A 15,966-nucleotide genomic window follows, 5' to 3' on the forward strand; every position below is an offset into this window, starting at 1 on the left:
CCGCAGAGAGGTCTGAAAAGCTGTTATCTTTAAACGTGCGAAGGAGGCAAACGGGAAGGGCTTTGGCTGGGCGGGTGATTGTCTATTGCAGCAGGCGTGTGGTTTAATTTTGACCTTTTTTTCCTTCCTGAACACAAAATAATGGTGAGATCTGCGTATAAGAGATTTAAAAACCTCTGCTGCTCCATTAGGAACATTATCTATCCTGAAAGATTCACTAGGGCTTCTAACAGCCCAGATAATAGGGGTGGGAAATCATTTCTGGAAAACATTCCCCTCAAAGCATCTTACCAGAGGATTGTTTCCTAACAAAAACAACCGTAATAAAATCTTTGTCAAATAATCCTTCAATATCACAAATATTTTGGCTTTAATTGCATCAGTGCAGATAACCGCTCAGTGTAGGAAATGGGCGTCAGAACTCCTGGGGGAATTTTCTGACAAAGCCAGTACTGGATACCTTTGGGTAAGTCGCACATTTCTCTGTATTCTTTGGCCTAATTTTTTTTAACTGACTGTAATCTGGAATTTAATTTGATATGCCTTAAAAGGCTGATTTCACATGGAAGATGCTCTACTATCAGGATAAGCAGGCATAAGAAATCCTAAAATAGGCAGATTAAGGGTTTGGGATCACGAGGGTTTATTTCTGTGCAATTAAAGACATGATCACATTAAAAAATTGCTAACTTGTAGTTTAAAAAAAAAGGACTAAGAAGCCCCACATTTAAAAACAGCTAATATCGCTATTAATTAAGGATATGATTAGCAGAGACAATGCGTTCGATAGCGCAAAAGCACAACATTTAATTCAACGCACATTTTCAGCGGACGTGGCGTGGCCGAGGCAGTTATGTATTAATTAGCGCTCCGAGGAGGGCGAGGAGGACTGGAGGGGGGTGAGGAAAATTGGCAGGTGTAGAAATGAGATTGGACAGCAGCAGCACGTTTGTTTCCGTCCCGAACGCAAGTCGCTCCGCGTCCTCCTCAGCCTCGCTAGCGTGTCTGCGTCGGTGAAAGCCGAACGAGCGGGGCCGAGGCTGCAAGGTGCTGCCCGGGGGGGTGGCAGGTTTCAGGGCATCCCGCCCGCGTCAGCCCCGCGGGGCACGCGTGGGGGCACGCTCGGCCCCACGCGGTACAGGGGCACCGGCGCCTCGACGCTAGCCCGGCACCCGCCGTGGCCGGGACGTCGCGGGGTGTCGCAGAGCGAAGGCAGCGCATGAGCCCCCCGCTCCTGGCACCCCTCCGCGCCCGCCCACCCCGCGGGCAGCGCGGCCCCCGGCCCAGAGCCCGCCGCCGTCCCCGCGGCTGCGCAGCGGCCTTCCGGGGGGGGGCGGGGGGGAGCGCGCAAGCTCCGCGGGGGCGGCACGGCCGGGCGGGGGGCGCGCAGGCTCCGGGGGGGGTCGGCCCGGGCGGGGGGCGCGCAGGCTCCGCGGGGGCGGCACGGCCGGGGGGGGGGGCGCGCAGGCTCCGCGGGGGCGGCCCGGCCGGGGGGGGGGGCGCGCAGGCTCCGCGGGGGCGGCACGGCCGGGGGGGCAGAAGACGCGCGAGGCAAACCGCCACCTTCGCCTGGGCGGCAGCGCTTTCCCACGCCGATAAGGGAGGGAGGATCACAGGCCGCGCTATCTCGGGGGCATTTTCCCTCTGTGCAGTTCAGTGGGTGGAATTTAGGAATCCCAGCACCTCTTTTTTTTTTTTCTTTCACTGTCAAAAAGAGCCGATGGAGGGCAGAGGAGACGCACGGTCCTGTCTTGAGCTCTGCTTTTGGCAAGCGGTGCGGGCAGGGCTGGCTCTGCGGTGGAGCCCGGGGGAGCCCGCGCTGCCGGGCGCGCCGCAGCCCCGTTCCCACGGGGGCTGCTCCGTTCCCACGGGGCTGCCGCGCTCCCACGGGGGCTGCCGCGTTCCCACGGGGGCTGCTCCGTTCCCACGGGGGCTGCCGCGTTCCCACGGGGGCTGCTCCGTCTCCGGGGGGGAGGCTGCCCCGTCCGCTGCTCGGCGGCGCCCCGCGGGGCTCCCCGGCAGCCCGCAGCGATCCCGGCGGCGCGGGGAGGGGAGGGACCGGCCGGGGAGCGGCAGGGACCGGGGCGAGCGGTCGCGCTGCCGGGACCGAAACACCGGGGAGGCCGCAGCGAGCCCCCCCCCCCCCCTTTACGTGCCTGGAATATTTCTTCACTTAATGCATGGCCCCCGCAAGCCCCGGCGCGCGGCCGCTTCCAAGCGGAGCCCCGGGGCCGAGGCTGCTCGGGCCGGCCGCGCTGCCGCGCAGTGGGGAAGAGCGCTCCGCGCCGCCCGGCCCCGCTCTGCTCAGAAACGTAAGGAGAGGAACAAGGGAGAGAGAGGAAGGAACACGAGTTATTTGTTGCTAGCGGGGCCGCGCTCGAGGAACAAGGCGCTGCCGCTTTTTGCGTTTGCCTGGTGCGAGGCTCGCGCGGCAGCTCGGGGGAAATATTTTCAACTTAATCACATTCACATGACAAACCCTAAAGAAGGAGGGGATGAGTAATGCCAAAAGCGAGGGGGCGGGGGCGCGGCGGGCCGGGCCGGGCGGAGGCGCGGCCGCCCCGGACGTGAGCGCGCCCCGCCGCCCCCCGCCGCGCCCGCCCCTCGCCGCCTTCCCCGCCTGCTCCGCGCCGCGGCAGCCGGCTCCGCGGGAGCGCTCCTCTGCGGCCCCGCCGGCGGCACCATGGCTCCGGCTCCGGCGGCGGCGGGCGCGGGGCCGCGGGGCTCCGCCGCGCTGCTGCCGCCGCCGCCGCCGCTGCTGCTGCTGCTGCTGCCGCTGCTGCTGCTGCCGCCGCTGCCGGGCGCCGGGCTGGAGGTGCAGCGCAAGTTCCTCTCGCCCACCCCCACCAACAACTTCGCGCTGGACGGCGCGGGCACCCGCGTCTACCTGGCGGCCGTCAACCGGCTGTACCAGCTCTCGGGGCCCAACCTGACGCTGGAGGTGGAGGAGGCGGTGGGGCCGGTGCTGGACAACCCGCTGTGCCACGCGCCGCAGCTGCCGCAGGCCTCCTGCGAGCACCCCAAGGTGCTCACCAACAACTACAACAAGCTGCTGCAGCCCGACCCGGCGCAGGGCGTGCTGGTGGTCTGCGGCTCCATCTACCAGGGCTTCTGCCAGCTGCGCAGCATGGCCAACATCTCCGCCGTGGCCGTGCGCTTCCCGCCGGGCGGCGGCGGCGGCGACGAGCCGGTCACCGTCTTCCCCAGCATGCTCAACGTGGCGGCCAACCACCCCAACGCCTCCACCGTGGGGCTGGTGCTGCGCCGCGGCGGCGACACGCGGCTGCTGGTGGCCGCCACCTACACGGGCTTCGGCAGCCCCTTCTTCCCCCGCAACCAGAGCCTGGAGGACCACCGCTTCGAGAACACGCCCGAGATCGCCATCCGCGCCCTCAACGCCCGCGGCGACCTGGCCCGCCTCTTCACCTTCGACATCAACCCCTCCGACGACAACATCTTCAAGATCAAGCAGGGCGCCAAGGCGCGGCACAAGCTGAGCTTCGTGCGCGCCTTCCTGCACGGCGGCGCCCGGCGCCCCGCGCCCGCCGCCCGCCGCCCCTACGCCTACCTGGCGCTCAACAGCGAGGCCAACGCGGGCAGCAAGGAGAGCCCCTCGCACAGCCTGCTGGCGCGCATCTGCCTGGGCGACGCGGCCGAGCCGCCGCTCAACGGCAGCGCCGAGCCCAAGAAGCTGACCGAGTCCTACATCCAGCTGGGGCTGCGCTGCGGCGCGGCCGGCGGCTTCACGCGGCTCGTGTCCGTGTGCCCGGCGCGGGCGGGCGGCGGCGGCGAGCGGCTCTTCGGCGTCTTCGCGCGGGCGGGCGGCGGGCGGCCGCGCTCGGCCCTCTGCGCCTTCCGCTTCGCCGACATCGAGGAGGCCATCCGGGCGGCGCGCAGCGCCTGCTTCGCCAGCCCGGCCGCCGGCGCCGTGGCCGTGCTGGACAGCGTGGTGCAGGGCACCGGCCCGGCCTGCGAGAAGAGGAACATCCAGGTAGGGGGGCGCGGGCGGCGGGCACCGGGCACCGGGCGGGCGCTCCCCCCCACCCCCCCGGGCCGCGCGCCCACGCGGGACCGCCGCCGCCGCGTGGGTGTGCGCTGCCCCGCTGCGGCGCGCCGAGCCAGGCGCGGCGCCGCTCACGCGTAGAGAGACCTGCGGGTGTGCGCGGTGCCCCCCCCATCAAGGACCGTCTCCATTCCCACGTCCCCTGTCCCCAGTGGACTCGCAGTGACTCACACTTTATTTTTCTGACTCTCGCTGGCGGCTGCTCCCTGCGCGGACGCGGAGGGACAGCAGCCCGGCCAGCGTCCTCGGGTCCAGCCGCTCCCTTCCCACGTCCCCGCGGCGGGCGGCGCGTGCTCCGCGCAGAGCGGGACCTGCGCACAGAGGCTGCCTTGTTTGCTTGCGTTTGGGGTGAAAGTTTTGCCATTGTCACAATTTGTTACCAAGTGGGCATAAACGCTAAAGCCAGATAAAGACGCCTGTTTTCCCCTTCACTAAAGACGTGCACTGTTTAAAAAAAAAAAAAAAAAAAAAGAAAAGAAAGAAAAAGAAGAAGGAGCTGCTTTACCCCTGCATTTTTCCCTTCCTCTGGGAAGGATGCATAACTCAGCTCCGTCAGAGATCGTAAAAACATCTGTTTGGTTTCAGAGGCAAGACAGAGCGTTTGGGCTCCGGCTTCCCTGCGCTGTGCCAGTGGCAGAGAGAAAGGTTTGCCATGGTAACCGAGGTGTTTAGTGTGGCATCGCCACGCTGTGTTAACATACGTAGTCTTAATGCTCGGGTTCATAGACCTGCTCTAGCAAAGTTGCATAGCTTTCCCCTGGTGGCAAAGTACAAGCTGCCTGACAGCCAGGAAGTCTGGTAGTTGTCCTGGCTTTTGAGTTAATTCCACAAAGACTCAGTGCATTAAACACCAGGAGCCCAGCTCTGAAGTCCTGGCACGGTCACAGCTCTCGGAGGAGTCGCTGGGAGTCAGGAATCGTATTTACAGGACTGGAAAACACCTGCGGTTCTTGTTGGCGTTAGTTGAAGCTCAGCGTCCCTGAGAATCAGACCCTCAGCACCTCGCAGGATCGTAACGTCCCAGTCGAAGCCCCCGAGAGCAGACGTTGTGGCTGAGGTTTCTGGGAATTATTTAGAGCGTTAAGGGTCCAATTTTAATTGAAAGTCAATGGCAGAAAGGCACCCGGCTCCCCTGAGCTTCCCCAGTACTCCTTGACTGTTTGAAAAATGCATTTTTTTTCTGACTTTTGTTCAATAGGGAAAATAATAACTCTGGTGTATTACTATTTGAAATATCAAAAATTGTATCTGGTTATATCTAGTGAGATGTTTAGACACCTGATTCCTCCGTTTCTCAGCGCGTCACTCGGCACGTAACGGCTCGGCACGTAACTGAGGGTTTCCCTGCGTCTTTGGATCTGGCCCATAACGTTGTTCCACCCACCCTAAGGCGTACCCCTAAGAGCACCGCTCCTCTCGGTACTCTGAGGAGGTGGGAAGGGTGGCGGAAAGGCTGAGACTGGCCTAACCCAGAGCCAAAGACAGTGCCAGAAGGAGGATGAGGAGCAGGTTTTACAGCGCAGAGCAATTACCTACAGGAAATAACAAAATCAGTAAATGTTTTTGAGAACTACACTTCTAATGAGCTTAATTCTGACATAAATGCCACACTCAGGAGCTTATCTGAGCATGGAGGTGACTAGGAATATACTGTCTGCTAGTTCTGTAAAGGAATGGCTGCGTTCTGGAGGATGGTTGAATTTAAGATTGGGTATACGATATTCAGAGGAGCAAGCTGTAAAATGCTGGGCCTCCTCTAATCCTACAGAAGTCAGCAGAAATCCTCTATGTTTAGCATTGCGGCAAGATCAGGCCATAGGAAAACTTGCGTTTGCAGCGAAGCAGCGGTATGGGTTAGTGGTAGTGGGGCTGGGCAGGGAAAGCTGGGTCCTGGAGCGGGCTTTGCACGCATGCTGCCTGGGTGCTGGTGCTCATCGTTCCCCCCTCGGGTGCCTCAGTTTCCTGACTTGCAGCATGCGCCGCCTATATTTGTTACCGTTATTCAGAAGCCTAACTCACACGGAGTAAGGGATTACAGTTGTAAAGCTGCTCTGAGATCCTTTGATGTCGAGTACAGCAGGATATAAGTGAGGCATACTATTAATATTCGCTCGTGCTTAATATTTCTGCATTTCCCATTTATTTGAGGCGTTATTTCTCTCAAAACACTGACCAAGCCTGCTGGGAAGCCTTCTTACCAGTCAGAAGGCGAGCTTTTCATTATTTCTTTTTCCTTTTACTTAATCTTTAGAATTGCCAACAAGTTAACAAGCTGTTTTCCTTCTCGAGTCCCAGAGTGGCTGTGTCAAGAGAAGAGCTGTAATACTGTGTTTCTTTGTGCTGCAGAAATCTAACATCGTTTTCCACCTTGGAGACGATGAAATATTCCAATGCGTTTTGCGTCCCGGCCTGGGGACACAGCAGGAAAATGCGTTGCAGCAGAGCTGGTTGGGTGGTGCGGCTGGGCATCTAGCCGCCTTCCCGTTAAAAGCGCCACTTCTCCAACCTGTTAGTGGGCTCCCGAGATTTCTTTTGCCTACGTGTAGCTTAGAGGTGCTCGAGCATTACCAAAATTGCAGTTGGTTAGTTCTTTCTGTAGACTAGGCTGCTGGGTTTTAAACTCCTTCTGGAAAAAACCCGTGTAATGGTTGCCTGACTCGCTGCAAAAACACGTTAGGCTAAAGTGGTCGGCGGTTACGGCAGGGCGCGCTGGCTGCTGGGCGTAATGCTGCGTGAAAGGGAAATCATTGCCCCCTCGTGTGCTGTTCCGACTAATTGAATGCTCCTCGCCTGCAGCACTTAACCGTGGGACGAAACCGCCGGCGCGGGAGAGCGGGCGCGAGCGGCGGCCGTCGGGGTCGGGGTCGGGCGATGCCCCGCTCCGGCGGCCCTCGGACCCGTAGGGGGGTGCCGTGGCCCGGGGGGGCGGCGGGCAGCGGCGCTCGGCCTGGGCTCCCGCTGCGGAGGTACCGGCGCCTCGGGCCCTTGAGGGGTCCCCGACGGCTGGGTGGGACGGGTTGCGGGCTCGGCCTGGGGATGGTCCTGTTCGCTTTGGCGAGGGGCGCGCTTGGCGGCTGCGCTGAGAGGCGGGGGGCGCGGGAACCGTCCTAGGCAAGGGGTGGAGGCGGGCTGGGGCTCGACGAGCGCGGTGTCTCATCGCTCCCCCGGGAGCTGAGTTAACACCGGCGGCTTAGGGGAAGGGGTATGCATTAAGGAAGGATTGAGTTTGAGCTTTTTCTCCCCGCCCCCCCCCCCCTTTTTCCTTTTTTTTGGACTGAGAGTGAATGGGTGAGCTCTAGTATTGCTTTCCCTCAACAGAAAGAGCTTTTTATAATAAATTTTGTGTCAAACAGTGGGCTGTTTCTGTAACACGGGCAGTTCAAATGAAACGCCCACGTGAAGTCATTGCCGCGTTTTCACCACGAAAATCCTCGGCAGAACTTGAACCCAGGCCTCCAGGAGAGAAAAGGAGCACGCAGTCTCTGCCGTAGCCGCCCTGTCCTCAGCGCGGCTTGCAGCAGTGAGCTGACAGGCCTTGCCAAAGCCTGGGGAGCCCCAGCGGGTGCCTCCCTGTTTAACCTCTTCCGCCCAGCTGGCTCGCGGTCCGGTGGGCGCCAGGGCCGCGCAGGGCTCCCGGCGTCCCCCTCGGCAGCGCTAGAAACGACGCTGCGGCGGCTCCTCCGGCGCCGGCTGGCCGCGCTGCCCCACGCCGTCCGCGTCCCGACGGGCTCCCGTCTCCGGCCGGCGCGTAGGGCAGGGGACGCGCCGGGGGCTGCCGGGCAGTTTCAGCTCCCTTTCCTCGGCTGCAACAACAGCACGATGACAAGTAAACATGAATTTTAGGTCATCTCTACAACCCTTCGCGCTGTCTGTATCCCAGTGTTGGCTGCTTTGAGGATCCGAGTTTAACACAAAATAAAATACAATATACGACAAACTCACAGTTGAAAGAAAGCGAAGCTGGTAACCCCACCCCAGGCACCTGAATCCTTCAGCCGCCTTTTGTGTTTTCCCACCTAGAGCCCCACCGTCTCCTTAAAAGAAAAAAAAAATCTCTGGACGGTACTAGAGAAAGCAGATGTGTTGTCGTTCGATTTAAATTTGCAATCCAGGGATCCACGTCTCCCCTGGAAAATGTTTTGGGGTCTACATCTCAAAAAAAAAAAAAAAAAAAGCTAAAAACCTTGTTTGTTTTATATGCTGAAAAACTTGGGCACAGCAGCGTGGGATAATGTTGCAATTTAGCATCAATTCTCAAGTTTCTGGCTCTTGTGGCTTTGTGTCAGATCCTGCATGTTCATCGGACGCCGTGTTTTGTGGGGCAACGATGAGATAGCCACCAGTGAGTTTTACTACAGCGGGCTGTTAAATGAAATGAACTTCTTGGGTAGATTATATAAACAGTTTCAGGGTATGTATGCTTGGGCATGGAAATATGGTTTGAAACCAGTAAGAAAATGTTCCCAAAATAAAAACTTGTATACACGTGGGAATATGACAAAGCATCTACTTACCGTCCAAATACGCTGTGGCGTCTCTGTGGGATTGGGTTTTATAGGAGCTGAGTTACTTTGAAGTGCTGGTTTATACTAATTTAGAAATACTAAACATGAAAATAAATGTGCTCTAACCTTACATCTACTCAAATAAATCCGGAGGATTAGCCACAGAAAGGAAACTGGGAATTTGCACTTAATTTATTTGTACATTAAAAATAAAGCAAAACTCCTTGTAGCAGGCAATTTCGGCTTTTCACGGCATACGTTGCATTTGGAGTTTGCTAGCATTCATGTGAGGCTGAAAAATACCCTATTATTGCAAAGTTATTGTTGTGTCCACGTAATCTGTTTTGCTTCTGAAAGTTGTTTGCAGGCAAAGCAGAGGCCGGTGTCCTGTGCCTGGGGGTTTGCTCTGCAGGCGGCGGCGGTGGGCCCGTGCCGGGAGGGACCTTCCTGCCCGGGAGCGCTGGCCCCCGGGAGCGGGGCCGCGCTCAGGGAGCCCCTGCGCCCGCTTTGGGGGTGAGAGCTGCAGGCGGCTCCCGGCTGCGGGAGAGCCGGAGCCTGTTTCTGGCATGAGAAGCTGTGCTGCTGGCTGGTGCTCGCGAGCCGATCCGGGAAGGGCGCGGGGTCTCCCGCACCGGTCGGGGTCTCGGCGAGCTGGCAACGCAGGCGCAGCGGGCTGACCGGTCTGGTGGCGCGTGCAAATTCAGATTGACTTTGTTCAGCAGAGTTCACCGGATCTCCTGTAACGAACTAAAGGGTTAGGTGAAAAACAGGGCAAGAATAATTCTTCCCAAGTCCCGTGTTTCACGTGGAAATACAAACTGCAGCCTCAGTCTCTGCCTCTCTCAGCCAGAAGGATGCTGGCAGCCCTAGGAAGACCACGCTCGTAATGTACGGGGACAGTGAATCATCGCGTGGGAGCGGTCCCTTCTTTCAGGGGTTTTGAAGCATTTTTACCTTGCGTGGCGCCCGCTGGTTCCCATGGCAGGTGGAGGGCTGGCTCGCGGCCGGCTCCCCTGGGCGTCCCGTTGCGTGTTCGGAGTTGCCGGCGCAGCTGCGAGATCTCGGTGGGTAGAGCTGCAGAGATTGTCGCTTCCCTTTTCTGAAATTTTTTTTTTTTAAGTCTTATTTTATGGCGATTGAGAGAGAAGATTTATGGGGCTGAGGGCAAAGGTGAATAAAGCACCTAGAGGTGCGGATGGGCGCCTAGTGGGATGCTCTAAAAACACCTCACTGGGCCTCTTTGTACATCCCAGTGGACATCCATTAGACTTGTAGGCAGGCACAGGCTGCTGACGTTGCGGTCTGATGACCCTTTCCAGCAAGGTGCTGCAAGCACCGTAAGCCTGAGCCCCTGGCCGTGGGAATGTAATGCAAAGGCAGGGCAGGCGGGAGCCAGCTGCGGTTGGAAACAGGCGATGGCGGGTACCTGAGCGCGGCTGCCGGTGCTGCCTCGGCTTCTGCAGCAGCGTGCACGTCGTAGCCAGGGGCCTGGGCCGCGGCGGCCGCTGCCCGCACGAGCGAGCGGACACGTAACTGGCCGTTTGCACGTGCCGTTAGGGCAGCAGGCTGACACTGAACCACGGTGAGAGCTCTCAGCGAGGAGGAGGGGGAACAGCCCCACGATACGGGGCGCGCGGCTCGCGCTCGGGGACTTGGTTCCTGGTGCTGTGCCGCTGACGCGGAGGAGAGCGGTAACGGCGCCTCGGGGTGTTGCTACAGCCCCGAGCGCTGGCAGCCCTCAGCCGGCCCGCGGGTGCGCAGAGAGCGGGCCGCTCGCAAGGAGCGACGGGGCAGGAGCCCGCGGGGCTGCGCCTTGCCGCGGGTGGGAGGGGGCCGTGGCGGGGCCGGGCCAGGGAAGGGGCGCGCGGACGGCGGGCCCCGGGCGGAGGGGCCGCGAGGCCTCGCGCTCGGCGCGAGTCGGGGCCGGCCGTCGGCGGCAGCCTCCCGCCCGGCGGAGACCGGCACAACCGGCTGAGGTGTTTTGGGGGGCGGAAAGGGCAGCGTTGCCTTCCAGCGTCGGCCTGGCGGGTCCGCGGCGCCGGCGCGGGTTGTTCTGGGCTCTTCGGGGGCTGCGCGGCGGCGGCGGCGGCGGCAGAGGAGCGCGGAGCGGTGCCCGGCCGCCCCGTCTGCGCCCGCCCTTCGCCTTCCCTGGCGCTGGGCCGGCGCGGGCACCGCGCGGCGGCGGCGGCCCGGCCCGGCCGCGGGCAGCCGGAGGGGACCACCGGCCCGCGGGGACGAGGGCAGCGTCGCGCGGCCGGCGCGGGGGCTCCTGCTGCCCCTCGTCCTGGCCGCCGCCGCCCCGTTTGAGGGTAGCTGTTTGGGCAAGATTTCGGTGGCTTGTGTATTGTAAGCAGCGTTGGCATATGAATCTTCCAGTTCTAACCCAGAAGCAAAATTGCCTGAAAGCCTGGATTTAGAAAAACCCGAATACACACCTCGCGGGTCTTCGAAGGAAATCTGGAGTTTGGGTTCCTGTTCCTGTCTCGTCTCTGTTTCACGTATTAAGCTGTTTCACTCTTCCTGCTTCTGGAGCAAAAACCCTTTAGCTCTTAGATTTTATCCCACCGTCTGCTGACCGCTGCCAACGTGTAACAGGTTTTGAGCTGCTAGCGGCCAAAAGTCGTCTCTGGCGGATAGCCTTATTAAAATGAGCCACTGCAAACCTGGCATAGTCTAGAAAATGTCTGAGTGTAGAGTGTCTTCTGGGGAGGAGCTGGGATAAGTTTATAGCATAACGATAGCACTTGATGAGGAAGGGGTGATGTTAAGGATGAGTTTTTTGTTTGTTTGTTTTTGTAGCATAAAACATCCGTTTCCAAAGTTGTTTGGGCTAGGGAATCCCTTGTTAGCCCTTGGTGTTTCTCCGAGGTCGTTCAGTACCCAGGCAATCGTGACGTTACCTGAAAGCAATACAGAGGCCCCGTAAGTTGTGTGCTGGACAGACATCCCCTTCTGGAGCGCAGTCGATGCGCCTGCTTTCTTCTGCTGACTTTTCTGTGCGGTTGGAGCGCGCGTCTCCGGCAGGACGCGCGTCTCTGCCCGCTCCTCTCCCGAGGGCGTCCGGGCCGGCTCGGGGGCTGAGCTGCCCTCGCGCCGCCACCGCTGCCTGCCAGGGCCCTGCCGCTGGCGAGAGGCTGCTCCGCCAACGCTGAGCCGCTGGAGAAAGTCTTCAGGTTTGGGGGAGAAGCTGAGAGTGTAATGTTATGTCCCTGGAATCTCCTAACTTGCAGCATAATTTTGTGCTGAGATTAGGTACCACAGCAAGCTGCAAAATGCAGTGGATTTTGGTGTATTTACTAGATCTTTCCAAACAGTCCTGGAAACCGTTTTTTACAAATCTTGAAGATGGCAGAGAAAATATGTGATGGTAAGGAAGAGAGAAAGCCTTTTATGCTTTGACCAAGTAAGAGAGATTCTCTGTTGCTGAATTCAGTAGGATCGTTCATTTTAACAAGTTTTAAGATTACTCTGTTGATCTTGATTTCCTAATTGCTAAAAAATAGGACCCCCCCAGAGAAGAAGCTGGGGAGATGCAATACAAGCAAGTAAATCACTGTAGTGCTTTTCGACAGCCTGGAGAACGTCTCTTGCTCTGTATGGATGGCGTCTGCAAGAGGAGACAAAGTGTGTGTGTGTGCTTGGAAGCTGATCCACAGGTCAGAAGAGCCTGAGCTGGATCTTGATTCTGTCTCACTTTCCATAACCAGCCATTTAACGTGCTCACTTAGATCTTCCCAGTCCTAAAAATGAGGGCAGAGGTCTCTATCTCATGTGCGTTAGAGTGGAGCAAAGGTATGGTATGTTGGTGGGCTAATGAAGCGGTATGTGTCCCTTAAAACGTGGTTTTTGTACCTCAGCCATTTGTATATTTGGACTACTTGGTTAAGGAGTAAAAAAAAAAAATTATTTTTAATCTTTCTGTGCCAGACCACCAAACTAGGCTGGGATCTGAGAGTAAGAGGAGTTGTGTTAATTCTGAAGGGCAGTACCTAGACGGCTGACCGCACGATATGCTTAAAAACACCCGCGGAGGATTCCTTTTCCGTATGTTGGGGTGGGAATAAACACTGCGATTCAGAGAAGCAGGTTTTAGTGAGGACGCATAAAAGACGACTAGAATTCTGCTCACTATCTCAGAGCTTAATTGATTCTGCAGAACTAATGAGGAAAATACAGGAAAGCGTTTACTATAAACTATTGCTAAATGAAGCAGATTTGAACTGACACGTGCAAAAGACCAGTTCTGTTAGGTAAGAAGTTGTTACTTTAATGGATGCTTTTCTCAACACAGACTCACACAGATATGCCTTCAAAGCACTTTGAAGATGTAAAGTGCTAAGTGTTAGTAGCAGCAATAACAAAAAAAAAAAACTCTGAAGACTGAGAAGCCAAATTTACTGTCCATCCAGATTCCTTCCTGTGGGAAGGAGTTTGAATATTTTGAAATTGGTTGCTGAAGCCAAAGCTAAACATAAATGAGAAACACAGCTTGAGTGGTAGAAGGGGGGGACTCTCCTGAGGAAAGCGCAGCTAAGAAAATACAGTCTGAATAAATCAGACTTCTTATTCCAAACAGTTTCAGCAGGGACATTTTAGTTCAGCTTTCAAAACTAGTGAGAATGTCCTTGGAGTGAGGCACTCTTGGGCTGATAAATTCTTCTTTTTGTCCCTAAAGAACTGGGCAGAAGACAGCATTTCCAATAGGGGTGATTTTAAAGGACATACAAACTCTCACAGCCTAAATACATGCTATTTTGACTGTGACAACCCCTTTGGAGCCTGTTGTTCGTTAATCCTTCTGCCTGCCCATTCCTGGGGGATTTGATTGTATAATCTGAAGTATTGTATTTAATGCAGGATGAAGACTGACATAATAAGCTTGACCAGTCTTCCTGGCAGCATGAAGGATGTGCAATTGCAGTTAAAAGGCTAGCATTTTTTATATTTCCCTGCTGGAAGCAGTTTCCTGTTTAATGGCGCGTGCCGGCCGTTGCTTGGGCGGTCTGCAGCGTGCGACACCTGCGTGCACGGGAACCCCAGCCCCTGCTGGGTCCAGAAGGGGAAACTCTTGTGCGGGGGCTGTTGGGCCTGAGTGGGGCGGTTTTATGGCGACTCGGGAGAGATCTGTGCAGAGCAGGTCCCAGCAGACTTGTTAACGTTCCTTTCCACTTTCTTTACCGTTAGTTCAGTCTCTGGGTCGCTTTTTCCCTCCTTATGTAAGGAAACAATAGGAGAGGCTTTCTGAAAAACAAGGGTTCGAGTACGAGTTGGTTTTCATGTGCTGCGTTTGAACTCCTAGCCGGGTCTTTGTCCTCCTCTGTAGCTGCACCTCACGTACTCATGCTGGGCTGTGGCTGTGTGGTTTCCTTTTCCTTTAACTGGACCTGCTTGGTTAAATCCGTTCTTCATAGCATGATGTCTTTGGGTGTCAGGCGGCATCAAGGGCCTGGGCCGTGTCTGACTGATGGATGGCTGTGATTCTGGCTGGTTCCTGTAAGAGGAGGTGGTGGAGGAGACCAAGGGGGCAATCGCACCATCTAACCAAGCATCCAACTTAGGTGCCGCTTCTAGGAGCTGAGGCTGGAGCCTCCAGGGATGCTCCCAAAGCTCTTACGTGCTCTTTAGCACCCTGAGGAAGGCTCCATTTACTAGATGCCTGAAGTCAGACACCCCCCACCCTTTCCTCCTATATCTTAAGTTACACATAACAGAAGATTGATGGCCATAGGAAGCCTTTGTTTGTTTAAGCAATTGCTGGGCCTTGCTCTTACTGTAACAAGCTCGCTAGTTTTGCCTACCGCTCGGCTGCAGCCCTTATGCTTTCCCAGTCTCCTCAGTCACCTGCTTCTCTGTGAGATCAGTTCATGCATGCCAGCACTACCAACAGGAGTACATGAGATCCACCCTGGACTGCTGTTTGCTAAAACAGCGAGAAGAGCTCCATGTTTTAGCCCTCTGTGATAAAGCAAAGTGCTGAGAGCATCTTCTGGCTTTTCAGAATCACTTTAACATTGGTGGTTGAGGTCTGAGTCTGCAGTGGGGGTGAATGTGCCTCTGCTGAAGTTTAGATGCAGCAGTTTAACCTCATCCAAGTTTGGCCTTGAGAACTAATTGAAGATCTTGATCTTTTTGTGTCTTTGCAGTCTCACTTCCAAAACAGTTTCCTGTTTATTTTTAGGGAGTAGATGGGCTCAGCTTCCTAGGTCAGTTCTGATTCTGAACTTTCAGCCAATTTCTGGCTTCAGAAATGCAGACTTCTTAGCCTGTCACTTTATAATAGATGAGCACCTCACAATCTTTGCTGAAAACTGCAGAAATCAGAGAAAGGCAAAACTACTGATATGGGCAGCTTTATGGTACGGAGCTGACAATGACAGGGCTTTCAGGAATCTCTTGCCTCTGATTGTACAGAGATTCTTGAGTAATTGCAGAAATGGTTTGAGTAGATGAAAAGTCCCAGGAGAATCACTTGTCTGCAAAGTGTTTGCCTCACCCTGCCTTTCCTAATGGAGATTGTTACTGTGCTTGCTTGGTTTTGCTCGTTATTTGCTCTGCTCACTTAATTTGAGAGATACAAGCCTGAATTCCTTACTCATTTTAATCAGGTGAATTTCCCATGTGAAGCTGCTAAGAGTGAATGTCAGGAATGGGCAGGAAAGAAAAGGGTTTGAGTCAAAAGTAGAGGGAAGAAAGCATTAGTTCTGTGTGACAAGAAAAAACAAGCTTTCCTGTAAAATAAAAACTAAGATAAGAGGCTGAAAAGCTCCCAGGAATCAAAAACTCTGTAGAAGCCAAAGAAACACTTTTCGGCGTTGGGATGACATTCATCTGTTGTAGAAGGGAGAAGCTGGTGAATCGATACAGTCATTATTCTTTCTATGCAACTAATGCATCGATTCTGCTGGATGCCATTGGCTTTGGTACAGTGAATGCTCATTTGTCAAGGGAAGGATGATTCACGGGGATTTGACAGAGGAAATCTGTTGATAGTTTTTTATAAGCAATTCCTTCTATTCAGCAAACTGTTAACTTTCCTGATTCAGGCCTAGCAAACTCCCACAGGAATGCGTGATTCTGGTGCCCCGAGTTATGAACAGAGAGTCTAGTGTAAGTCTAGGCTTTATTCTAGGAATTAGAGAAGACATCCTTTTCCGTACAGAGTGGTGGCCAGTCCAGCGTGCTGTTGTGTTTCCATGAAACCGATTAGAAATGTAACAGAACAAGTGACGTTCCTGGTAAAATCCATGGCAAAGCTGTCACTTCATCTAGTTCCTTGGTCTGGTTTCTTTGACTGTGGTGAAGGGAGGGCAAAAACTTGTTGAAACAGCCAGGTAGGGTAGCCGTGAGGTGGTTCAGGCTGGCGTGATTTGTGCCATTCGCCCGTCCTCGTGCATGTGG

At 56.0% G+C, this 15,966-nt stretch overlaps 1 protein-coding gene across 1 annotated transcript in view; it reads left to right on the forward strand.

Annotated features, from left to right (window-relative positions):
* The first annotated feature begins 2,683 nt into the window (after nt 1-2,683).
* Nucleotides 2,684-15,966, forward strand: part of PLXND1 (plexin D1) — a 94,473-nt gene continuing 81,190 nt past the window's right edge. The window contains exon 1 of the mRNA XM_068906733.1: nt 2,684-3,991. Within this exon, the coding sequence (XP_068762834.1) occupies nt 2,684-3,991 (1,308 nt within the window). The remainder of the gene's footprint in view (nt 3,992-15,966) is intronic.

This window comes from Struthio camelus, chromosome 14 (assembly GCF_040807025.1).
Source record: "Struthio camelus isolate bStrCam1 chromosome 14, bStrCam1.hap1, whole genome shotgun sequence".
Classification (NCBI taxonomy): domain Eukaryota; kingdom Metazoa; phylum Chordata; class Aves; order Struthioniformes; family Struthionidae; genus Struthio; species Struthio camelus.